This window comes from Mixophyes fleayi, chromosome 3, assembly GCF_038048845.1.
Source record: "Mixophyes fleayi isolate aMixFle1 chromosome 3, aMixFle1.hap1, whole genome shotgun sequence".
Taxonomy (NCBI): Eukaryota; Metazoa; Chordata; class Amphibia; order Anura; family Limnodynastidae; genus Mixophyes; species Mixophyes fleayi.
The window spans coordinates 95,294,189-95,320,905 of NC_134404.1; the positions used below are offsets into that span (position 1 = coordinate 95,294,189).

Genomic DNA, 26,717 nt, shown 5'->3' on the forward strand with positions numbered 1-26,717 from the left:
ACCGAGCGATCAGACCATCGATGGCATGTAAAATCACTCGGCATAAAAAGTTGGTGGAAAATTCTGTAGTGTGTACCCAGCTTAAGTAGACAACTGTAGATCTTGTGCAATCATATGCTACCCCCCTTTTCAAGTTCCTAGTGATTAATCCTTTTCAATACTTTTTGATTTATTATTTATTTCCCTCATGCACTGGACAAAACAAAAAACTGATTCTAGTATATGTGGGATAATGCACTCTCTAATGCACATTTAAGTTGAGAACATACAAAAGCAGAAAGCTGTAGATTGAATGCTTTTATTTAGCTAACAGTATGTAATAAACAACACAGACCATATGGATATCCAAAAGCAGTGGAGCAACAGCGTGCAGCCAGACCCCACCTTATTTAAGGCATAACCTCAATTTGCTACGACTGTGTGAATATGCAGCTGAACAATTTACTGCAACAAGTCTTTCTTTCCAACTTCCTTTCTTCCACTAGTGACAACCACCACTCATACACCATCCACATTCCATAACCTATTCAAACTGCTTATACATTTAGGAGGGAAGGGCTAGAGCAAAGAATTAAACCAACTTACACACAGACCTCAGGGAAAAACAAAAAAATTAAAACCTATGCCCACAGCCTAGTGGAATGCAACTAAAACACAAAGAGGTCTGTCAATATCCCAAAACACATCATTACTTTTTCATTATTATATTTGTGTCCCGTATGACTGGCAACAGCCTTATGCATGGGTAGTGCAATGCTAGCACTGTATACTGGCATATCTCAGACTAGGCTTTTATCGTAGTCCTACACATAGCAGGCAATGTGAATGCCAGGTTCCTGCCATACTAGCATTGATACATTTAACGCTGCTTACTGTACATGCAGGCATATTGAACGTATAAATTCAGAATTCTTGGGGTTGCAGAAGTGCCTCTACTTCAAATATTAATCCCTTAAAACAGAAAGACCAGTCCTACCATGGCAGGAGGAAGTTAACAGGTTAAAAAAGACATAAAAGGAGATTGAAGCTGTATAAAAAAAATAAAATAAAAAAAAAAGGTTCAAATATTTGTTAGATGTGATTGCATACCAAAGGAATAGTAAATGGGTCTTTAAAGCTGAGACTTGCTGCAATTGTTAAGACTGGGTCCAAACAACAGAATAGGGCTCCAAAGAGAATCATCTTGCCAATGTGTGGCTCAACGGGCAACCGCGCCAAGTGAAAACCAAGTGGAGTCAGTTCTTCTCGCTTATCTAGAGCATTCTGTAAATTAATGGAATATTGTTACTTGTGGAATTTGTTTCATTGTTCCTTTACAACTTCTAAAATATAGAGCTGTTCTGTGAGAGAAGGGAATTAAAAAAAAAAAATGATGTAAAAATCTTCTCAACAGTTACTTTAGTTGCAAGTTATTCTGTTTGTAAACTATGTGTGTTTCCCATGGTGCATAATATTTATATACACACACACACTGTATGATTAGGTGTGTATTAACCAGTAAATACCAGCTCTGTAAGATGATTTATGGCCAGGCATATCGCTTCCCGTGATGGTGGATCCATTAGCTTTCTAAGGAAAGAGCCAATACCTCCAAGCTTTAAGATCTAGTAATAGAATAAAGTACCAAATGATTAATGCCGTTATTGTGACAACACAAACTATGAGAAAGTCTCATGCATAGATTTATACCTTGATATGAAGGCAGAGCTCTTCCAAGGGTGTCCGTACAATCTCTGGCATCTGGTAATCATCAAGCAGACTATCCCTCAGGCTGTTATATAAGTGGTAGCAGTACCCTGGCTTTACTCTGTAAGAAAATAGTACACAATTCTGGTTGGGATGTGAACGAATACTCTGTAATCTCTTATTTCTTAAAATATTTTCAAAAAGTCAGCATTGTATTGTAGCAAGTTGACTTGGTTCATGTATGAAAACTAATGCAAAGGACAAAGTGTTATTAGAATGGTCCTTAAGTTTACGTTTAGACTACAGTATGAAAAAGTATTCTTAGGGTCTATTTATTAAATATCTGTCTACAGATTGTTTGGGGGCATATTAACTACATAGACACATGTGGCACCTGGGTGAGATAGCGCCAAGTGTTTTTATTATTTTTATTTACATGTATTTTTTGTCTTGTTACAGTCAGTTTGATTCACCAAAATTTCCAAATAATGTTTCAGATACGTGTCTTATGTAGGTCAGTCCCCTTTTCCTCACACTAGAAATCTTTTGCTCATAATGTATGCTTTTCAGTAGCTTAGCCTCCAAGAGCACCCAAATTAATGGCACAATAGGATTTTTATACTTGCGTAAAATCCTTTTTTTTTTTAGTCTATTGGGGACACTAAGGTATAGAGTAGAGACAGGATGATCTGGCACTTTAAGAACTTTAGTTATCCAAGTCTTCGCTCCTCCCTCTATCCCCCACTGCCTGCTAGCCTCAGTTTATGTTTAACCAAGCCCACAGAAAGGGGAGAGAGAGACCTCCGCAGGGGTTGGCTGCAGTGGCAGAACAAATAAACCAAGTCTTGGATGATATCTAAATTATTAGTATTTAACTGATCCTGGTAAGTTACATTACTAGAAAGACCATGGTAAATAAGAAGCTGGGGTGAAAGGTGCATTTATTTGAATTCTGTGGCTTTTTATTAATTAGTACCACACTGGAGACTACCAGAAGAAGCTAAAGCCCACACTAACAGAACAGCAGGCATCTCAGTGCAATGTGTTAATAAAAGTGTATTGGATAGGCGCCCTGGCTTGGCCACAGCAGAACATTAAAATATATACACACATATACGCCCCCATTTCTATAGTATAGAAACCATGGATGCTCTGCACTGTCCAAATACAAAATTAATATATACTACACACACACACAGCAGAATATCTACATAAACAAACCTGCCAGCACGTCCTTTCCTCTGCTTGGCATTAGCATGGCTAACCCATTCCGCAGTCATGGTGCTGATGTTATTTTGGGTGTCATAGTGTGTCTCCTTTATTTTGCCTCCATCTATCACATGAACCACATCATCTATGGTAATACTAAAACACAATAAAACATCAAAAGTCTACAATACAATTATAGAAGCAGAGTTTGCACATGTTTAAAAACAACATGCAATGTTTTTGCGATATGGCTTTTATCACAGTTAATTGAAATTAGGCTAAAACTGGTCCACAGTAATAGCTACAAACAAAAAACCATATCACAAAGTAATGACTGTAACCATCACCCCATCTAAATTTTCAATTTCGCTTTAAAGATGTATCTTAAGGATTGAGTTAGTCATTAGACTAAAGACCTTTTGTAACTACCAGATATCATTTCTGGTTCGACAACTTGGTATAATATCCGAAACAGTTTAAAGGTATACATGTTAAAACCAAAGAATGCTTTGAGTATTTATGCATGCTATGAATTGTAATTAGTATGCTTTCATGGATCTTGAACATTTAATAAACATTAATGTACTAGAAGAGGTCCCCATGCTCATTAAATTCTATGCACAAGATCAAATAAGTTTGTCCATTAGAAATTTGGGAGACGGATTTCTGCTGTATAGCTTGGTCCTCGCGAGAGGGGAAAAATAAATATTTCATTTTAAGCACTCTCATGACATTAGCAAGTGTATGCACAAGAGGGCGATAACATCACAATAAGGGGATATCTGTTTAAAGCTGCTTAGTTTCACTGTAGCATCACTGTATAGGTCCATAAAACGGTTTGATACACTAGAGTGGCAGTTCCTTTGCACTGGTTTTAACATTATATATACACCTAGTGTTTTAAAACACTACACAATATATATTTTCTTTGATTTCCGGTTGAGTTACTACATAGAAGATAATGACTCTCTTGTTAGTAGAAGATCACAAAAGTCTTATAAACAATTACATATCTTACATCCTTGGGAGCACTTTCTTGTTTTCCTCCTACCCTTTTTTGTATATATAAACTCAATAAGAGGAGAACATAAAATTACACTTGCTGTAGAAAGCTATAGCTGGAATTCTGTAGAGACATACAACATATTGACAAAAGTATTCGAACGCTAGACTATTACACCAACGGGGAGTGTAATGACATAATATTCAAATACATATATTTTATATGGAGTTGGTCCCCCTATTGCAGCGATAACAGTTTTCACTCTTCTTGGAAGGCTTTCCACAAGATGTTGGTGTTTCTATGAGAATTTGTGCCCATTCATTCTGTAGAGCATTTAGGAGGTCAGGCAATGATGGTGGACAAGAAGGCTTGACTCACAATCTCCTTTCCAGTTCATCCCAAAAGGTATTCAATGGGGTTGAGGTCAGGGCTCTGTGCGGGCCAATCAAGTTCTTTGACACCAAACTCAAACCATGTCTTTGTACACTGGGGCACAGTTATGTTGAAATAGAAAAGGGCCTTCCCCAAACTGTTGCCACAACGTTGGAAGCATACACCACTTCACCTGGCGCTTTGCATTGGTCTTGGTGATGTGAGGTTTGCATGCAGCTGCTCGGCCACGGAAACCCTTTCCATTAAGCTCCCGTCACACAGTTTTTGTGCTTATATTAATGCTAGTGGAAGTACAGAACTCTTCAGCTATCGAATAAGCAGAGCGTTGGCGACTTACGCACCATGCGCCTTAGCAGTCATTGACCCAGCTCTGTAATTTTACGTGGTCTTCCACTTTGTGGCGAGTTGCTGTTTGTCAATGCTTCCACTTTCTAATAACATGGTTTACAGTTGACCGTGGAATATCCAGCAGAAATTAAGTTTCACAAAAAGTCTTATTGCAAAGGTGGCATCCTATCACAGTACCACGCTTGAAGTCACTGAACTCTTCAGAACAACCCATTTTGTATCACAAATGTTTCAAAATGGAGACTGCATGGCTAGGTGCTTAATTTGAAACACCTCTGGCAACGGGTCACATTGAAACACCTCAATTCAATAATTAACAGCTGTGGCAAAATACTTTTGTTCATATAGTGTATATCATCTAGTGTCCCTTGCTACTACCATGCTTACCTGGTCTCTGTTGCCACCTAATTAAACAATCAGATATAAAAATGGCGTACAATATCTCCTTACATATAACAGTTTTTATGATGAGAGAAACAACTCTAATAAAATCATATTAGACATGAATCAAATTCAAAAGTTAGTATGCAATTGATAGTGTCTTACCTCGTCTCTGCAATGTTGGTGGCGATTATAATTTTTCGTACTCCAGGAGGAGGCGTTTTAAACACCTAATAATTAAAGTTATTACTATTAGTTGTACCACTTTAACATTTTGGCAAACTCAGTATTTAAAAAAAAAAAAATTAAAAAAATTCACCCTTTCACCCCACAAAACTTACTTTTTGAGAAACCCATTTACCTGCATCATCATCCATCACCATTAAGAAATATAAATAAAAGGCAAAGAAATCAGGAATAAAGTTGACAGTCCCATCATAAATAATGTAAAATCTCAACAACAACAATCTTGTGCGTCAGTAACAATCATGTACAGGTGGAATTAATAACAAAGTGCAGCATGGTAATAAATAGATTGTAAGCGAGCAGGTGTCTCTTACCTGTATTACCCAGTATTGTTTTATTACGGCGTTTGCTCCCAAATAACGTGCTAGGAAATATGCTGGCGCTATATAAATAAATGCTGATTATGGGAACTGATGGATAAACTTGGCCATTAACCTGCTTGTTATAATCTACTAAGACACGGCACAGTAGCTTTTACATAGAAAAACAACAAGGACACGCATCCTAGTATGAAAATAACATGTTTACACATTTTGTATTTACCAATATATACAAATAATCACCAATATTTACATAAATTAAGCATGAAACGGTCAATAACTGCAAGCAGTCCAAATAGATAATTACGACAATTACCCATAGATAACCTAAACGGAGTATAAACATTTCCCAACTACAGTAATTGCCTTTACAAGTAGCTATGTTTCATGTATGTATTTATCATATTCCAATGGTAATTACATTAGCCTATTATTGATACTATTTAGTAATATGGATAAAAAACCGCAAATGAAAACTAAAAGTGTACATAAGAGTAGGCATGACTAAGAAAAATCCTATGGCTATTATATAATCTCATGTCTTCCAGTAGGCTCAATAATACTAAATATATAAATATATGTAAGAAGGCATCATTAACTGTAACTTAAAATTCATCTGGGGCGAGAAAGAAATATGGTGCATCCCCAGCCCTCAATTTAACCAAATGAACCTAAAATATTCATAAACTGAACCCCCCCACTTAAGTATACCATGCTGGGTGGTCTCCCCTAGCGCACAGCCCTAGTTATGACCCTGACTTCTCTAGATTAAATAACAGTTCGGTGACATACCTGTGTCTGATTTACAGTTGGCATCAATGAATGTAGAGGTATAATAATAAACCATTCTGAAAAGAACAATGCAGACAATCATACAATTGTAAAAAAAACAAAAAAACTCAAACACCAAAACAAAATACTTTTGAAGGTATTTAATAAAAATCACTTGGAAAAAGAAGTTTACATGGTCTTAGAATACAGAGATCCCTGATCCCAGCATTCTACCAAATAAAAGGTGAACTTCACACCTTAGAACCATATAACTATTCTATATCAGGCCAAGCTATATTCTTTTCTTCTCAAAAACGAAGCTACAACTCCCTTATTTCCAAGTAGGAACACAGCAAGCTTATTACTATGATGATAATGGAAACAAATCCATTGTATAGGTCAAATTAGTTTTCTGTTTTGCCCATAAGTTAAATACTGACTGTTTTTTCATGTAGCACACAAATATCAACTTTAAATTTCAGTGTACAAGTAAGCTATCAAGTATTTGTGTGCTACATGAAAAAACAGTCAGTATTTAACTTATGGGCAAAACAGAAAACTAATTTGCACCCCTTGCATTGTAACATGGTTTTGTCCAGGAGACTGAAATAAGAAATTTCTTAATATAAGATCCTTAATGAATCAGGCCCCTAGACTTCATTTTTAGGGGGTTGGGGCAATTTAGCATAGTCACACTGCTCCTTCATTCTGATTGGCTGGCCCTGATTGGCCCCGCCCCAGTTGATCACACCACCTCCTCTGCTTTGATCAGCATCTTGGTAGCAATTTAAAGGTATTCTTGTGCTGCTGAAGGGGATTCCACAGATCCGCCACTGTCACGTGCCTCCAATCGTAATGCCCCTCTCCCCAAATCCTCAAACGAGCCTCCACACTAGACAGCTTCAATATAATCTAAAGGGGCATGGCGCACCGAAGAGAGAGATGCGACCTCAAAATGTGTAATCTAGGTGGAAAGACATGGTTTTGGTGAATCGCCTAAATATGTTGGCAGGTATGCAAAACTTCTCTTCCAAAAGAATTGGCAGGTCATAAAGGAACTATAAAATAGGGAGACCACGAGGGGTTTAACATCCAGGTGAGTAGAGCAGAATTTTTTTTTGCATAATTACCAATAAATATATTTCACCTAGTATCCAACACTTTTCATATTTCAAATTTTTTTTCTGAAATAAGTACTGTTTTTTACAATGGTTCTCCAATATATTTATACATAGCGGATTATAAAAAGTTTGCAGAAGGTCCTGCATTTGAAATTAAATGATGCTTACCGGATTTAAACATGACCTGTGACATCAGTAAGTCATGTAGAGTGCTAATATTATCCCAGCCTGGAAGGAACACTAAGATTGCACCATCCTGACACATGGAAACAAAATTACAATATTATCTGTAAAGCCTTACAAAACCTCATGTTATGACGAATACTCCCAACTGCACAGAATATAAATACACTTGAGTTTGTGTGTCCTTTTCATAAACATAAGATCAAACAAAAATAAAAAGCTCCTCAGTAACTAAAGGACTTGCCATCTACAGTATGAAAAATGACCTGTTGTGTGGCGTAAATGTCAAAGTCACGCTCTCAGCACACAACTTTATGTTGCACACTTTATCTATCTGTACCTTTGTATACTTAAGGTCACGTTGAAAGGGTACACACTGACATGGTGAGCACGTTAATTTGGCTCTGCAAATGAAAAGCTCATGGTGGAAGGAGGGGAGATTGAGAGTCTCCAATTAATAGATTGGTGAACAGAAAGTACCTACAATGTCCACTGATGATCTCTACTGTGGGCGATTGTAGACAAAGATTAAAGGAAAGATGGCCCTGCCTCACAGTGGATGGGACTTAAGCCCAAGGTATGTGTCTAAAATACAGAACTAACAGAACAACCAGGCGCAAAAGCATAGATCACCATATGGAGTAAAAAGAGAAAAGATATAAAGTGTAATACAGTTGTATATATAACTATTACACTATATATCTTTTCTCTTTTTACTCCATATGGTGATCTATTCATTTGGGCCTCATGGAATTTTGAGCTCTGGTCGACGAGATCCGATGTTGATCATTACACCAGTAATAAGGAGAACGAGCGATAGTTATTCTGTGACCCAGCGGAGATCAACCTCGGACATTTTTGACTGCCTTGTCCGGATAAGTAGATGCCATCTTTTAATTCATCTTCTTTGTGAGAATTGTTATATGGGGACGGTAACCGTTTAATGAGTTGATTTGAAGGACTTAAGTGCACTATTGTATATTTATTTATGTATGCAATTTCTGATGGTTTTGTATCACCTATTTCAACTGGAGTCCCTCTTTTCTCTATAGGAAGCGCCTATATTCCTTTCCTGTTTGTGTTCAATTAACCAAAGTATGTGTCTATTTTAGTGTCTGCCCTCATCAGCACATAAGTAAATGACAGATAATTTTATGACTTTCTTAATCATAAAATGTGACGGTTTGTACACCCCTACAGCTCATCTCACAAGTTGTATTTGGAAATGTAACAGTGGAGGAATAGAGATGTAACCCAGTATATGTTAGCGGTCACAATAGAAGATACTGAAGCAGGTCTTTTACCTTTCGTGGTTAGGGTCTGCGCCACAACTGTGACTTAGGAGAGGCCACCATTGTTTTTCAGTTTCATGGGCATATAGCCCTTTGTTGTTGGTACTTTAGTCAGGTTAGGTGCTTTAACAAACATAAAAAGGTCTGGGAAGGTTTAAAACAAACAATTGCACCTTTCTTGATTCTATCCTCAGCTTTCACAAAATTAATTGAGCACACAAATTATACTCCTTGTAATTTTTAAAGAGATCTCAATGTATAAACTTGAAAGTTTGTTCTGGATCATGCTATAAAGTAATAGATTACAATTTTTTGGAAAACATGCAAAATTATAAGATATAGGATGGTTCATATTGGAGGGTTCATTTTTGACCTTAATATAATGTATTGTCTTTTTTTTATTTTTTTATTCTCTTTTAAGCATTTTTCCCCCTTTTTTTGTGTTAAAATGCAATATCACAGATTTTAAACCAAACATTCAAATCTATGTTAAGAGTATATAAACACATGCTCTTACTAGATCCAGATAATTTTTTTCATGCAGGAAACTTCGGTGAACATGCTACCAGTAACCCATTGTGACATTGTGAAGGAGATAGCGATCGCTGCTAGTTCACTGTCTCTATGTGACCAAGTAGAGGTCTAGTGGCCAGGAATACACCCGATTGCAATTTATAGCTCCATAAGTCACTGAAATTCTGAGCAAACACAAATTTATAATAATGTGCGATGCGCACATTAAGTCACCAAGGACACCTGACTACATAAAAATCCGGCTGAAGAACAAATGCTCTTACGAAGGTCATGGAAATCCAAGATGACTTCTAAGAACCTCCTAATTTAAGCAGTACATGATACGTTATGTTACCCATTATAAGCCTAACATTACATTTTTTAAATCTCTAAAAGGCCCTCATGTAAATTTATTTGTTATATAACTTTGGAAAGAATATAAAGATACAAAAAAAAAGTGCTGAAAAGTAAGAAGTGATAGGAGTTGAAAGAGGAGGAAGTAGCGTGGGAAATTTAGTTTATGTCTGGATTTAGGGATCATTGAATAGAGGCAAACAGCACTTGCCTGATTTTCTATGCAGTTAAGAAAAAATACCTAAACTCTTATGTGAAATTATTATGAAAATATTCCACAATGAAATGGCTTCAGTTGTGCTTATATTATTTAATGCACCACAATCTTTTAATTTAAGAACAGAAGCACTGTGGAAAAAGTAAGAGCTCTTTATAAGGGTTTACATATTGGGCAATTGTAAAGCGCTACAGAATTTGCTGGAGCTATATAAATGTTGATAATGATGATGATGATGATATACCCTGACACAATTTAACATAACGTACAACTGTCAGTAAGGAGAACATAACATTATTTTGCGCAGAAATGTATGTGTACAATTGTCTAATATGTATTAAATTGTATAATTTCTGTATTATTAAATTATAAGACTCACCTCCCCCCTTAGAACAATATGTCTTATAAGCTCTGAAATCAGATTGAGATCAACCTTCTCATCGTCTGTACATTCCAAAGCATTGATGGTACTTTCACAGTACCTGGAGCAAATTAAAACAAAATATTTGAAAGTTATAAACACAGTATCAAATTGACTGCCTAAAAATGTTATGTTCCTTTGTTTAAAAAAGGGACATCAAATCCTACAAATAAAAATCGCTATAACACACATTTAACAGAATGTGATTTTTTTTTTTTACTCTAACTATTTGATTTTTTTATTACTACAATGTGGAAGATTACTTTCTATGCAGTTCTGAACCTGAATGTTCTCCTCATAAGAGTAATACCGAAATTTTCTAAGATTTCATTTACTAAATGGGGTGAAATTCAGATGGAAAAACATTGAAACAAATCCAACCTCATGTTACAACCACAAGAAAAATACAAAGTTCAAATTTAATTGTCAACTGCAATTCTATTAGATATTAGCGCAAAATTGCCTCCGGTCATCTTGCCTGCTTTTTTAATAACAATATAAAATATTTATGCATTTGTATGAAATATGAATTGCACCCAGTACAAGCTTGCAGAGCGTACACATTGACTAGACCACATGACCAGCAGTTATTATGGTCACATAAATTACCAACAGTCACTGGCTCCAAACATAAAACTAGTTTGTTGTCTGCTAAAACAAATAAAAAACCAAAAAAAACAAAAAGGTAGTTTGTCATCTTTCATAATGTCTCCATTTTTTATGTGCATCTGTCTACGCATTTCTAGCAAAGCTCAATTTATTAAAATTTGGCCATAAGAAGCATGAATATTTTTTGTCAAAAATAAGAACCTGTCACTCACCTTCCCTGAAGTGTCTGTACAAATTCTGACCACCGCTCTTTGTACATTTCCTCCTTTTCTGCTTTTTCTGGACGAATCATGTGCCCTTGCATAAACCTTTTCTTCCACTGCGGCCTGCAGTCTTTGTCCTTAGGGGAATATCTAAAGAGAAAAACAAAATTTTTGTACTTACCGTAAAATGTCTCTCTCTTAACACAGTTGGGGGATACTGCTCACCATGGGGTATAGAGGGCGCTGTGTGAAGTTAGGCACTAAAGTCCTGTTTGGCCATCACACCTCTATGCCCCCTCCAGATGGACATATTCAGGTTATCGTACAAAGTCACAAGAGATGTGCAACACAATCAACAGAACAATCATGAACTGCCAGAAACAACAAATAAAAAGGGGTGGGATCAAAGTGTCCCCCAACTGTAAAGAAAAAAAACATTTTAAGGTAAGTGCAAACATGTTGTATTCTTTTGAACAGAGAGTTGGGTGACACTGCTCACCATGGGGACGTTCCAAAGCTGCCCCTATGAGTGAGAACACGCAGCCTGAGCTGCGAGCAAAACTTTTCGACCAAAACTGTCTTTGGAAAAAAATAATAATAAAAAAAAAGACATGCAAACGATAAAATTTAGTGAACCTGTGGACAGACGACCATGTAGCTGCCCAACAAAACTGTTCAACAGAGCTCCGTGCCCCGCCTCCCAGGAAGCACCAACCGACCTGGTGGAGTGAGCTGTGAGGCCTTCATGAACCGGCAATCCCCGAGAAACTTAGGCTTGCCTAATAGAGTATAGCCAGATGGATTATGGCTGCTGTTTCGTGGGCTGAAGATACTCTGGCTAAACGGAAGGAAAAATAGTTGGAACTCTTCTCTGCTCGCAACAACCTATGTATGCCTTCCAGACACGATGGTAATTCCTGGAAGATGTTGGTTTTCTAGCTTTTATCATTGTTTGAATGACTCTGTCCGAAAGGCCCTTTCTTCTGATAATTAAGGTTTCAACCTCCAGGTTGTCAAAGCCAACTGCTAGGTCCTGATGGAAGAACGGACCTTGACTGAGCAGATCGTCTCCAAGAAGCAGTTTCCAAGGTGCGTCCGTTGTCCTGGCTAGAAGATCCGCGTACCACCGCCTCCTTGGCCAATCGGGTGCCAGAAGAATGACAGTTACTCCTTTGTGTCTGATCTTCTTCAAATACCCTGTGTAACATTGGAATTGGGGGAAAAAATGTAAACCAACCAGAACGTCCAAGGAACAGTCATGCCGTCAATGAGATATGCCTGAGGGTCCCTAGAAATTGCATAATACCTGGTGACCTTGCAGTAGACCCCACCTGTGGACAATCTGGTCGAACACCTCTGAATGGAGAGACCACTCTCCCGAGTGAATGGCATGCCAACTCGGGTAATCGACTTCCTAGTTGTCCACCCCTGGTATGAAGACAGCTGAAGTAGCAGGAACCCACTGTTCCACCCACACCATGATCTTGGCAACCTTCACAGCCAGGGGACTTCTGGTAGCCCCCTGATGGTTGATATATGCCACCGCCGTGGAATTGTCGGATTAGATCTGAATGGATCTGTTCCTCAATCAGGTCTGTGCCTGAACAAACCCCTTGAAGACCGCTCGTAACTAGAGGACATTTATGGGCAACTTTGTTTCCTCTGTGGTCCAGAGGCCCTGCAATCGGAGTTCCAAAGTCACCGCCCCCCAGCCTGGTATCCGTGGTTACAACTGTCCAATCCCATACAGAGAACAGTCTGCCCCGATTGAGATTCCCTGCCAGTGTCCACAACAGTGAGGCGGATTGCTGACAACAGGCGGAAAAACTGGGCTTCCAGGCGGAGATTTGACCTGTTCCATCTGGAAAAGATCTTGCATTGGAAGAGGAATTGTATAAATTTCACTACCTTGAAGCATGACACCATGCGTCCCATCAACTTCATACAATGAAGGATAGACAACCGTTTGGGTGACAAGAGATCTTACCTGTTGCATTATACAAATCTTTTCTGGGGGCTGAAAAACTCCCTGGCACCTGGTGTCGAACAAGACACTCAGAAAAAACATGCATTGACTGGGTACTAGGCTGAAATTCTTGATATTTATGATCCAGCCAGAGGACTGCGGGGTCTCTTGTCATCAGATGCAGATTAAACAGTAGTTGAGAGATGATTTTGTCTTGATCAGGAGATTTTTCAAATACAGCAGAACCATTACTCCCTGTTGGTGTAAGGTTGCTGCCATCAATGCCATGACCTTCATGAATACCCTTGGCGCCATGCCAGGCCAAAGGGCAGGGCTCTGAACTGGAAATGAGACTACAGCAAACCTGAGGACATTGTGGTGTCCCTGCCAAATGGGTATATGCAGGTAAGCATCCTTGATGTCCAAGGATGCGAAGGTAGCCTTGCAGGCTGATTGTCGGTTGGCTTTGTATTTGGGTGCCGCCCAGTCCAAGTCTACCTACCTCGTTGCGCCTCGCCCCGTGGTACTGAGGAATCACCTCTGTTGGAGTTGCATCTGGCTCTACCGTCAAACCAAAAGGAGCAAAAATGCCTACTTTTTGCTTCGGGAGCAGCCACTGTAAGGAATGCACTTCATCCCCCAGTGGCCTAGGAGATTAATTTTTCTAGGGGAGTACCAAATAATGCTGAGCCATCATACGGTAAGGCCTCCCACGATCTCAACCACAGTGTGTATCTGGCCGCCACTGCCAGGGAGGAGGTCCGGGACAATCCTTGACCTACGTCAAGTACTGCACCCCCCAAAAAATCTGGCCACATCCTAAATGTGGTTGGCCAAGAAAGACAATTCAGCTCTAGGCGTTCCAGATTGAAGGCCATCACTGAGGGAAGTGGTCCATTTTTCCCCAGTCTTAATCGCCTATGCTGCCGCAGCCACGGGGCAGAGAAAAGCCACAGAGGCTAAATAAATTTGAGGATACCCTGACATTTCGTGTCCTTGGCATCTTCAAGTTTGCAGCATTGGGCAGTGGAATAATGGCGGATTTTGCTAAATGCACAATGGGAGCATCCACACTTGGTTGATTTTCCCACAATACCACCTCTGATTCTGGAAAAGGATAACTTAGGCGGAACCTTCTGGGAATCAGATATCTACTATTAGGTTTCAATCTGGCCTCTTGCCAAATATCTGACATCTGTAATTAGGACGGAAAGCAAATTGTTTGCTTCTTTTTTTCTTTTAAACATCGAGACCTGAGAGGTCATCTGTTCTTCTTTCGAAAGGTCTAGCACCTTTGTGGAAGAATCATCCTCCCAGGCAGATAACTCCTCTGTTTCCAAGTCTTCTACAACTTTGTCATACTCCATAAGGGAGGGGTCAGTGTCTGACTGTGGCAGCTCTTGTGCCTGGGACTGAATCTGGTGTTTACATTGCGTACCTGAGGAAGAGGACTCCAATATTCTTTCCAGAGATGATGAAACCCTGACAAGACCTTTCCAGATCTTTCCTGGTTTTGCAAACATAAAGGGGCGATAGCCACCGCAGATACCTCTTATACTCGCTGTGACGCCTGTCCTGGGAAAAGGGGCGTCCCAAGATTGCGTTCCCAGGCTAAAGAAAGTAGAAGTCTCTACACCTACCCCAGACCTTAGGCTGTTATGCTTGAGCTCCACGATGGAGATTGCCAGTTCTCTGGCCCAGGCTGGCTCCAGCATGCAAGAAGTCTCCCCAAATGAGCGCTGACCCAGGTCCTCAGCCTCACAAGTCGTGCACAGGGCATCCTGGTCTAACTATCCACAAGGCAAAATTAGCTTTACACCTGGAACAGGTAAAATATGACAGCAGGCTAGCACAGGCAGCCTTGGGTTTGGAAGTTGTCCCACTTTCTGACATGGTAAAAGTGCAGACATGATAGAAAAATACAAAACACGCGCTATAGAGAGACAGTCTAACAGTACTTCACACACACACTGATTTACAGTATCAGAATCTCAATAACACTGATAATTGTATACCACTACAGATAGAGATACACATACATACACACATATACATGGTGTATTATATGAGAGTGTGTGTGTGTGTACCCGCTATAGAAAAGGGAGTATTATGCCTAAACAGGAAACCTATATAACACTCATTCAATCAGAAAATACAGAAAGAATGCTTTACAATATTCACTCAGCATGAGAGGGTGGCAAGCACACATGCAGAAGGTTCCCCCCAGGACAATAATTACAGGCACCGCAAAAGCTGGTGAGCAGTGATAAATGCTGTTGCTCCGTGAGTAAAAAACCTGTTGCTCTGAGAGAAAAGTCGGGGAAGGGACATCTCTGCCCACTAGAAGCACTTCCTTCAGACTGTAAAAGAGCACCTAAATAATGTTTAACATTGGTAGGAGCTGTGCCCAAACAGAGCCGCTTGCCAGTAAAACTGCCCGATACCTGGCCTCCATCACTGTCTGTCCTTAGCAGGCTTGATATGGGCAAGCTCCGTCTCAACCTTGTTATGAATGGTGGATTGGAGCTGCTACCGCAGGGTCCCAGCGCGGTCCGCATGCTGTCCTAGTACAGCGCTGGGTCCCCGGGTCACTATTTGAGTGATCGGGTGACCTTTCTGCCAGGATCCCCATAATCAGCTTAATTGGAGGGGAAATGCCGCTAAAAGCACTGTATGCACTCTCCCTCCCTGCTGCGGTGTTTACCCTGTGAACACTGCTAGAATTTTATAGTTTGCTTAGTTTTTATTTTATTTTATTAACTTTTAAAGGGCCTACTTCAGTGGCACTAAATAAAAAAAACTGATTATGTCCGGCTGGAGGGGGCATAGAGGGGAGGGGAGCAAGCCAAACAGGTCTTTTTAGTGCCCAACATCACAAAGCGCCCTCTATACCGTATGGTGAGCAGTGTTCCCCAACTGTCTGTGCAAGAGAAAATAAATACAGATACATATATACACACAGCTCACTCATTTGAAATTATACTTCTCATTAGTCTCTGAGTTAGTACAACAGCTTCAAACGTCATACCTTGCCTAAACACCAGTATTTACAATATACCACTATTTACGCTCTGGATAAACGTGCAAGGTTCATTATTCCAAATGTAAGTATGGAAAAGGCAGGAGAATGCTGGGTATATGTAGGAAAGTCTGAGCTGCTTTCTGTTCACCTTCCACTAAGTGGCCCTTTAATGTTTAACCATAAACCACAAAATAAGCCAGATAAACATGTGTATCATATTGATTATGTATACGAGTACAATCTTTTTAAATTTCTCAATTAACCTGAAATAGGTGCAATGTGTACTTGTACTGCATAACACTCATTTAGTGGCTTATCAGTTTTATACCGTTTTTTTTCAAACAAAAAAAAACATTTGTTTTATAGATTCTCTCTTAATTACTCTTGCAACATAACGTTGGAAAAAAAATAGAGAAAAATACATACTTTAACATTTCGATAATATCCTCCAAGAGATATTCTTTAACAGGGTATGTAAATCCTGGAATGTGCAGCATTGGACAGCGGTCTGCATGGAGATGGGTCATAATTAAAAAGTATTTTATCCAACTTGCAGCGAGTGGTTGTACTATTAGTCTAATGATATCTAAAGCATATATGGAATCTATTAAATCCCAGCAAGGAGGAGTTGTCAGCAAGCATTTAGGATGATGAGTTTATGTGATAATATTCCAAGTTAACCTTAATTTAAATATCTCTTCTGTGATGGGTTAACAACTCTTTCAACAGCAAGCGCTTAATGCAGTTCACTGTTATTATGTATGGCATTTATAAGGCGGGTTGTCAAACCTTCATTATTAATATATTCTCCATAAAAAAATATAAATAAGATACAAAAAACATGTCTGAATATTTGTATTTACTGATAAAATGAGAACTCCTATTTAATGCTCAGCAGTTATTAAACATCATTCTTAGAGCGCAGCAGCACACCGTATAGTGACGTTATCAAGGAAATAGTCAAAGCTTGCTTTACAATGCATTACCATCAACTCCAATGCATAGGAACACAATAAGAAAATAGGTATCATTTAACAAGCATCCAATTTCATTGTGTTAACGACTATAAAACATTGCATATAAACATGCACGAGAAACTTTACATTTTCAATATATTAACAAATTACTTATTTTAAGTGATGGTGATCGAAACAAAATTTGATTTTCTGTGGGAAAATGGTTAACGGACATAATGTGACCAAGACATGAACACGCCAAAAAAAAACTTGATTATAAAAACTGGGTATGGAATCTTTTATCCAGAAAGTTCTGCAGGGCGGGAGGACAGGAAATAATTGCTGCTGTTCAGTGATTGTGTATGACACAAAGACAAAATCACCAAGTGCTGCTTCTTAAAGCCACAGAGGAGCCCTGCAAAATTCTTTAATGGGGAGGGTAATCCCACAGGCAGTGTGGAGAAAGACAATGATCAATTTGAAATGTTTAAATGAATTTATACATAGTATAGGAACTCCAGTACTAAGCATTCTGGATAATAGATTTGTATTACTGTGCCCCAAGAGCTTCACAATGGTACAAAAAATGATAAAAAGAAACTAACCAAAATACTGAGAAAACTTCTCTGCATTCAGCGTGGCGCTCATCAGTATGACTTTCAGATCAGATCGAGATTTCACAAGATCTTTGACGATTGCCATGAGGACATCAGACTGTAGGTTTCTCTCATGAATTTCATCTATAACAATGTGACTGACATTGGCCAATTGTCTGGAACAAAACAGAACTGGTTTCAAATTTGCTTATTGAACTTGATTGCATTGTTAAGAATCCATATGCATAGGTGTAAACTTACTGGTCTGACTGAAGCCACTGTAGAACTATGCCGGTTGTGCAATACAAAATAGAGCCTTGTTTCCGTGGCAACTGACTAAAATACAAAATAATTCAGAAATGTGAGAAAATGTATTCAAATACAATGGAAAATGTCATGGTCAGTAGACACATTAGTAAGGTTCATTTTAGACGTAAAAGCATTGTGAAAAACTGCCATTGTTCCCCATCAACATCACTTATTACACCTACAACAAAAAATATGCTACACACTATGCACTTAACATCTGTATAGATAGAAAACATTACATTGTTCAAATAAAGGAGGGTTAGCCAGCTTTGTCTTAACTACAGTAACATGACAGGAGTTAAATTAGATTACCCCATTCATGACCAGGGGTATTATATACCCCTGCTTTCTCTGTTAAGTTAATTTTAGGCTTTTTTTCTCCTTGAGAGTGCTTCCTTTAGTAGCATTCTTAAAGAAGAACTATTTAACTTTATTCATTCACACAAGCAAAACATGTTTTAAACATCCTATTCTATAAAGCCAAAGGGAACACCAACATAATTTAATGGGGTTACAAGATAACTACACCTTTAACGACTTTTCTTTAACCTAAAACTACATTTAAAAGACCCAAAAGGAACAATTTTGAGAATATAAGTCCCTAAATATCTGCTTTTGTTGATTAGAGATACTTTGCTAGAGAGTGCACCTAACATTACCCTGTCGCATTGTTCTGCTAACGATAGAAAGTGGGGACAGTGGAGCATGACACCGCCCGCCGGTGGTTCAGACTATAGCCCGGGGAGAAGTGTAGACGAGTATGTCCCTGACACTTCGGAGGAGTGGTTCAGACACCAGTGGTGATGCCCCATTGCCCACCAGTGAGACTTTAGCACCTGCTGCCCTCACCAAATGGGCTAAATGCAAACAGTCCACTTTGGCTGATATAGTGCAGATCAGCAAATTTTTCTGTGGTTCCAAAGTTGGATTTAAACCAAATTCAACATTGCACTACTGTCTAGAAGCAAAACCATCATTGAGGTTATCACAAGAAAACATTAAAAGGACTTACGGAAGATTTAACAAAAGTAGGGGGAGCATTAAGTGTTAAGAGAAATCCTTGAGCATTGGCATGGGATGCCATCATCATCCAGAGCCATAGCTATTTTTAGAAATAGACTACAAAATCATCTAAATACTCACCCCCAATCATGAATACTAGGTTTCCTGCATCCACTGAGCAGTGTAGGTCACATTTGGTGGCAGTGCACACAGACATCATGCCTCGCAACCTCTAGTTGAGAGGCAAGATGTCCGGTTTATTGGGCATTCCCTTTCAAGGTACCAAAACTCATAAAGAAAACCTAAATAATCTACTTTATATGCACAGCTAGCAAAACCTTTCCCAAGGCATGGAAAAGCCCCCTGAACCTTGACTAACTTGTGTTTTACCGATTGCTTAAAATACATTTTCAGTAAGCAATGTACTCGAGAACTTTTATTCTTTGCCTGCCGGTATCCCTCCCTTCTCCATATGCCTTCCACGCACCCCCACCCTCCTAATATATTGTAAAACCTAATAAAAACCTTTTTATTAACGAAATATAGAAAATATACAATGATAAAAGGGGATGTTGTAATGTAATGCCTGAAATGTATGTAGATAAAAAGAGATCAACAGATGGATTTTAGTTCACAATGTCACTTAACATATAATCATTAATGTATATATAGCTCTTATAGTAGATATTCAGAGAAATTCTTTCCAGAAATTTGTCATTCCTTATTATTGCTTGATTTCTAATTGTATGTCATGGTTTATATCAGGTCCATTATTGTGAGAGTTATTTTATTTACTGCTATTTTGATTAGATGCATGTCTGAATTATTTTTGTTATGGTTTATGCTTCCTTCCTATGCTGAAGACTATTTTACTTTTAGGGTAATAAAGAAGGTTTTTCTGTTTTGCTCTTGCGTGCTTCATTGCATTGTGGACAAATGTATTAACCGCCTTTCTTTTTATATTGGTATGTGTTAATTGTAACAGTGTTTGTGCATAATATATTTGTGTACATGGTTGTTTGTGTATTTTGCTTGCTCACCTACCCTGGAACTTAGAGGTGGAAAATTATTGCTGAGCATATTTACATAATTAGTGTTTATATTTTCAATAGTCATTTCTACATGACGTTAATTACATCTTCACCAGGCAATGACACTCTATTGCTAGTTATTTACATTACATACCTTTCAAGACGGATTTGATAGCCAGTGCTGTATCCCCTTCCACACGGTTCAGCTCGCTCAGCAGCCACGCGTTCTGCTACCTAAAAGAAAATACATTCCATTTGCAAACAACTAAGGTATTGCCAAAATAAGCATATAATATGAAGATTTAATTTGCAACATTCCCAAATCTATAGAAAGTTCCCATGATTATAGGAAACTGTGCTTATTTTTAATACAACTGCTAAAAAGGACATTTCCAGGACCCTAGCCCCACAGTCTTGAAACATTTAAGGAGTTGTAAGCATCGTAGCAGCAAATAGGGTTCAAAAATATCACAGTGTTTATGGTCTATACCAACAGATCATCCAATTATACAATATCCCTGTCCTTTAAATATTTAGGCCATAAGGCACATGAAGCTATGTAAAGTGTATTCAATACACAGTGTGTTCCAAAGTCTTAATATGAAAAAATGCAAAAAAAATTGCCATTATGAGTAGGGTCTCAACACTAATGTATGTATGTATGTCTATTGATAGCCTAAACTATATAATTAATAATCTGCTTACAAATTATCCTTTTGTTTGAATAACAGTAACTGGAACAGCTGGTAAATACATTATGATTTGTATTTAAAGCTAGTGGAATCTCTTACCGAAATGGCACTGATCCTTCGAGGCTGAGTACACACAACGTGACACGCAGACCCTTTTCCCTTGGCGATATAATCATCCAGAATAAACTGTGTTACTTGTGTAGTCTTCCCACAGCCAGTCTCACCACTAATGACCAGCACTTGGTTGGCATTTATCATTTTAATTATCTCCTAAAATCAAAAATATTAAAAACAATTAACACCAAGTTATTGTGATAAGGAAAAAATTGTGGTTTATTAATCATTAAATGTGTAACTATTTTAGATCTTATAACAATTAAGATTATCACTACTAGGTTTATTTCTGGGGCAATGTGCTGAAATATTAGTACTGGTTTGTAGGTAAAGCAGTGCTACAAGCATAGTAAAACACTATTTTAAAGAGAAGTAATTCATTTACACAATGAAAGGGAGTGGTCCAGTTTGTCCTACCACACATTTTTGACAGAACAAATTGGAGGTGTTCCCGCCAGTTATTGTGAAGTCAGGAGCCATATGCGCGGCAGCTCATAACACAAGGCACCGTATCCATCCGGATTTAAAACAGTGGTCTATTCTGTTGAAGTGGATTGGATGGATTATCCTGTGCACTGCACAAAACGTATCTTAGCTTTATAGTGGAGAGACACCACCTTTTTCTTGCTGCATGGTAAATGTCTAACACCAGTGCTTCTACTTCATCATTATAAAGGACAATTTAATAGCAGCCAATTAACCAACTAGCAGGTTTTTGGAGTTATGGAGGAAACTGAAGGAAACCCACAAAAACATAGGGAGAACATACAAATTTCACATAGATAAGGCCCTAGACGGGACTCGAACTCATGAGCCAGTGCTGTGAGGTAGACGTGCTAACCACTAAGCCACTGTGCTGCCCTATGATTTATATCTTATGTCATTCGAGTGAAAGGGTTAAAAATCTAGTGTGCAGTAATACCAGCTGTTCATTCAAATATTTGCTTACCTCTTTCATATTGTAGGAAGGTAACTTTTCACGAAATCGCTGGAAATACAAAGAAAAATTAAAATCACTGAGCAGGAACATTGGCATCTAAGATAAGATTATAAATATGAGGTATCACTTCAATACAAAATATAACAAGTTGAGGGCTCAAAAATTTGCGGCTTGCCACGAACAGAATAGTAACAACGTGATCACATATTATCCAGTCATCTTCCCTGTAAAACACTCACATAGCTTACAAGACGTTTATAGTTTGAAGGCATCCAAGAGAACAGACAAATAATGTTTAAAGAGATGATTAACTGTATTATTTTGCACTTCGATGATCAACCTGTGTCTGTTGTAACATTTCTATGAACGTTTTCCCACATCTCAGCTATAGACTTAGATCGAATCAGTAGATTGTTGACCGCAATATAGGATACAACAAAGTAATTGATCTGCTTTAACATATTCTCTGTATAAACAGCACAATTCTGTCCACTTTAAAAGCTGTCATTATGGAAACAAAATCAGATAAAAAAAACTGGTGTCAGTTGTTATAAAATATCCATTTCCTACTTTTGCACATAGGAATAGATGACACACATTTTCTACTCTCCTTTTCCAGAGCATAATTCAGCTATAATAGCTTTAAAATGGGTACCTGCATTTCAATGTATCTATAATCGGTCTTTTCTTTCAGTAGCTCTTCTTTAAGTTTTCGATCCAAATCTGTGTTTGCTTTATTTTCAAGAACACACTCTGTCGTATCCTCCTCATCCCAGGCTTCTCTCTCCGCGTCCTCTGTCTGTCTGGGTTGAGGAGTGGTGCTATTTCTGAAAACAGAAGTTGAAAAACGCTTTGTGTTTTGTATATTTCTACACACATATATACACACACACACAGACATTTCATAAGCTAAGTAGGAAATTAATATATCTTGATTAATCATGAACAGATTCTATTTTTTTTGCACAGCAGTTCAGTTCAAACTGATTAATTTTTAAGCCTGGGAATTACTGAGGATACAATTCAGCATACCCTATTTTAATTCCTGTCATTTATGATCAACTGTGTGACTTTTTAAGATGCTACTACTAAGCACTCAAAATAGCAACAACAATTTTGGACCATTTAATTTCACTTTATGCTACTTGGAATGTCTTGCCCAAATTTCAAAATAAGTTATATATCTTATTTAATTATTCTGCATTATTTGCTACAGGATATCACTTGGCGTTAGTCTCACTATCATCCAGCGCCGTCGGATATAGGTGTCAAATTATTCACTTGCTTTTTGTTTAATAGTATATTATGACACGCTGTCAGCTTTTTCAGAAGTAAATTAAGTGCAGCTCCTTTCTTGTAGTGTACGATCTGATGTATGTCTGGGCACATTACAGGTCATATCTTATTCTCTATTACTTATCAGGCATTCAGCTATTGGAAATAGTGCTTATTTTTTTATACTAGAAATAATCCTTTGAGATTATTGTACTTCTTGACAAAACAGCACCATGACATTTAAATTCTATTTACCTGTGAATATATTATTTTCAGGGCAGTGCACTTTCCCTAATGAATAACCAATGAACGTCATATTTATGTAAAGAGGGTTAATGCACCTAATGAACTAGGAAGTTAGTGAAGAAACAAAACAAGCTGCTACGTTTTTTTTTTCCATTATTAATTGTTGATTTGTAAGGATACATTTACCTGCAGTGGGGGAAACAGGACATAAATAAAACTGGGACATACAAAAGGTAGCCAAAATAAATGCACCATATACATAAAAACAAAGGATAGGGAGGGCCCTGCTCGTGGGAGCTTACAATCTAATTGGAAGCTCTAGTTTCAAAGCTGAAGATAGAGGAGCAAGTGTGGTTCAAAATGGAGATTGGGACAGAGCGTGTTGTATAGGTGGGAGTAGGGTAAGCTCTTATAAAGACATGGGTTTTCACAGAGTGTTTAAACATTTGAAGAACCACACAAACCTCTACTTAAACTATAAGGCTATATCATGACATTTGTGAAAAAGTGAAGTCTCACAAATTGGCATATTTCAAACCTAAATATCTCCTATGTGCAAAAAACTGTGAGCAAACATTTTTCACATCTATTCATGGTAAAATGTTAAACAAAGATTGCAGCTTCAATACAAAGATGAACAGAACAGAAAAAATAAGCAATGTACCTTTCATTCTCAGTAGCCCACCAGGACTCGTCTGCGTATATCTTCCTTACATTATTATTTTGAGTCTGCGTAGATGATTTCAGAAGTCGTGTGATCTGCTGTTCTCTGGATTCATCCATTCGTACAACAGCTCTCTAGAAACAATGTTTACATTACCAGGTTTAAACAGTTAAACAGTTACAATGCATCATACTTCGCACAGGAAATATCAATACTATATAACACTGTTCATTTTATTGTATGTGAGCACATTTAAACACAGAAATATAATTTTATTTAAGAAGATATAGGAGAATCTCATTAATAGAAGCAATGTTTCTGAAATATATTTTTTTCATTTTCTTTAATTCTATACTCAAACCTGAAGATGTTTTGATTGATTATATTATCAATAAAGGGATTTGGTAAGCAACTAAATATCCTCATTAACAAAATCAATAGCGATGCATATTCATTCTTACAAATGGGGAAAAATCTGGGATGCAATTTTGCAAATAGTCTCTCAAGATATGCATCCACCAATGATGGGAGTATTTCCACCAGTCATTTTTATAATATTGCCGGCAAATTAATAGCAGCCTTTGGCTGTGTTTTCAGATGCTGGTATGAAAAGAGAGTACTGTATTGTGTGGCGCACTAAATGAATGACAGTATAAAGCAGAACACAGCTTTTGAGTATTTAATTATTGAATCATCAGAGAAGACAGTTTTAGATTTCTCAGTGCCCACTCTGTTCATGGAGTAGGAAGAGTTTGGAATGACCTACATATGTCAACACTGTCATTATTTGTAAACTATCCATGGAATTATGTTTAGTAAACATCTGCAAAGCAAGCCTGTATGAATTTGGAGAAAACATCCTAGTAAAATGTGAACAATATATTCAATAGCACTGCATTTAGAATTTTACCATAGAGTTTGCACTGGAATCTTTCAGCAAAAACTCTGGCAAATTATTGTGTGTTTCGTAGGTAGAGCAGAGACCGCACAGAATTATAGAGACATTTGCTATGGAAAGTGTTGTGTTTTTTGTATTTTGTTTTAAATATTATACCAATCTGCAGAATTTTCCCACAAAGCTCAGAACACACAATTACATCAGACATTAGCTTTATAAATGTTGCTCTATGAAGGACATTTATAAAAACAGCACCTGAATGATGAAGTCTCAGAAGGTCTTAGGAAAAAAATGTAATTTTGCTTAAAAAGCATAGTGCACATGTAATTCTTATTATAATTTCCACACAAACATTATTATATAAAAAAGGCACTTAATACATTCAAGTCTGATTTTTAATACTTGTTAACATTGTGCACCTATTCTGCTGAACTGGTGTCTGTTTCCTCTGATAATGATATGCACAGAAAAAGCCTTTTGAATAAAGACATTTTCTGCTCTATTTAAGCCATGCCCACTTTTGACATCATAAAACAAATCCAATGCAAGTTTTGGGGGGTAAAAAAAAAGCACAAACCTTACTATAAATATAGTTTATAATGTATTTATTTTTTAGAGGCTATCCATACTATCCCTGTCATATTTAAAAAGCACCGTTTTAAAAATGCCCTCTGTCATGCAGAATTGATTTATGGAAATATTTGAAGGATGGCACTCCAGAGTGACAGCTCTGGACCATGGCGAGTCCAGCAGCTAGCCAGGCCTACCTCCATTCTCTCTTTGTCTTTGCTCCTCTGGCCCTGTTTCCGTGCATACCACAAGCCTATCTCCCGACCTCGCAGGTGAGGCGGCGGTCTTTCTCTCGCACCTCCATCACTCTCCCTGGAAGAGCTTCCTTCATGACGGACTGAAGCTCCCCGGCCTCCACCCCCGCGACCTCGGCCCCTTCCCCATCCTCTCCGCTGTTCATAGCTCATTCCCGGTGGAGATGGAGTACAATGACTAGCCTGCGACAATACAGCACCAACCAAGGTGTCACCCACACCGTCCGTTACGGGTTCACTCCACGAGACTCAAGACAACAGACAAATGTGCTGAGCGCATAACGCTACATACTAACATGTCTGTTGTCATTTAACTGCACTAACGTTAATAGATTTCGAACTCGGTCCATTTTGCCAGAGACAATGAATCCGCTCTCTATATAATTGTGAATAGAAATATCAACAATAAAATGGCTCCTAAGCTGAAGACAGAAACTGCTGCATGCTGTACGCCTTGTTAAATGTGCGCATGGCAACGCATTTAAGACGCATAACGGAAGTGTCGTCGGTAAAGGGAAAATTTAACAGAGGACATTTTGTTGGTTAGCACAGCTATGAAACGCAACGAATGGCTGCGATACTGCATGTGATACCTATCCTACTTGTTTCTTTTTTTTATATTTGGTGCTATAAACGCCGACATGAACACTTAACAAGCTTCGCTAATATTGTTACTGACAATTTTGACAACTTTACTGACAACCACTAGATCAGTGTTGACTAACCTGTGACACTCCAGGTGTTGTGAAACTACAAGTCCCAGCAAGCTTTGCCAATATATAGCAGTTTATTGCTGGAAGGGTATGCTGGGACTTGTAGTTTTGCAACACCTGGAGTGTCATAGGTTAGCCAACACTGCACTAGATTCACAAAGGTATTATGTATGCAATATTGCAATGTCATAAGAATGAA

General features: G+C 38.1%; 1 protein-coding gene across 1 annotated transcript in view; it reads right to left on the minus strand.

The window, feature by feature from the left end:
• DHX36 (DEAH-box helicase 36) overlaps nucleotides 1-26,177 on the minus strand; it is a 37,852-nt gene extending 11,675 nt beyond the window's left edge. The window contains exons 1-18 of the mRNA XM_075202021.1: nucleotides 25,749-26,177; nucleotides 24,084-24,217; nucleotides 22,554-22,725; nucleotides 21,908-21,946; nucleotides 20,944-21,114; nucleotides 20,307-20,386; nucleotides 18,072-18,146; nucleotides 17,820-17,986; nucleotides 16,685-16,766; nucleotides 11,280-11,420; nucleotides 10,417-10,519; nucleotides 7,647-7,734; nucleotides 6,379-6,434; nucleotides 5,186-5,250; nucleotides 2,908-3,051; nucleotides 1,690-1,807; nucleotides 1,506-1,604; nucleotides 1,090-1,263 (exon numbers count right to left, since the gene is read on the minus strand). Of these exons, the coding sequence (XP_075058122.1) occupies nucleotides 1,090-1,263; nucleotides 1,506-1,604; nucleotides 1,690-1,807; nucleotides 2,908-3,051; nucleotides 5,186-5,250; nucleotides 6,379-6,434; nucleotides 7,647-7,734; nucleotides 10,417-10,519; nucleotides 11,280-11,420; nucleotides 16,685-16,766; nucleotides 17,820-17,986; nucleotides 18,072-18,146; nucleotides 20,307-20,386; nucleotides 20,944-21,114; nucleotides 21,908-21,946; nucleotides 22,554-22,725; nucleotides 24,084-24,217; nucleotides 25,749-25,958 (2,118 nt within the window). The 5' untranslated portion in view covers nucleotides 25,959-26,177. The remainder of the gene's footprint in view (nucleotides 1-1,089; nucleotides 1,264-1,505; nucleotides 1,605-1,689; nucleotides 1,808-2,907; nucleotides 3,052-5,185; nucleotides 5,251-6,378; nucleotides 6,435-7,646; nucleotides 7,735-10,416; nucleotides 10,520-11,279; nucleotides 11,421-16,684; nucleotides 16,767-17,819; nucleotides 17,987-18,071; nucleotides 18,147-20,306; nucleotides 20,387-20,943; nucleotides 21,115-21,907; nucleotides 21,947-22,553; nucleotides 22,726-24,083; nucleotides 24,218-25,748) is intronic.
• Between the last annotated feature and the right edge of the window lie 540 nt (nucleotides 26,178-26,717).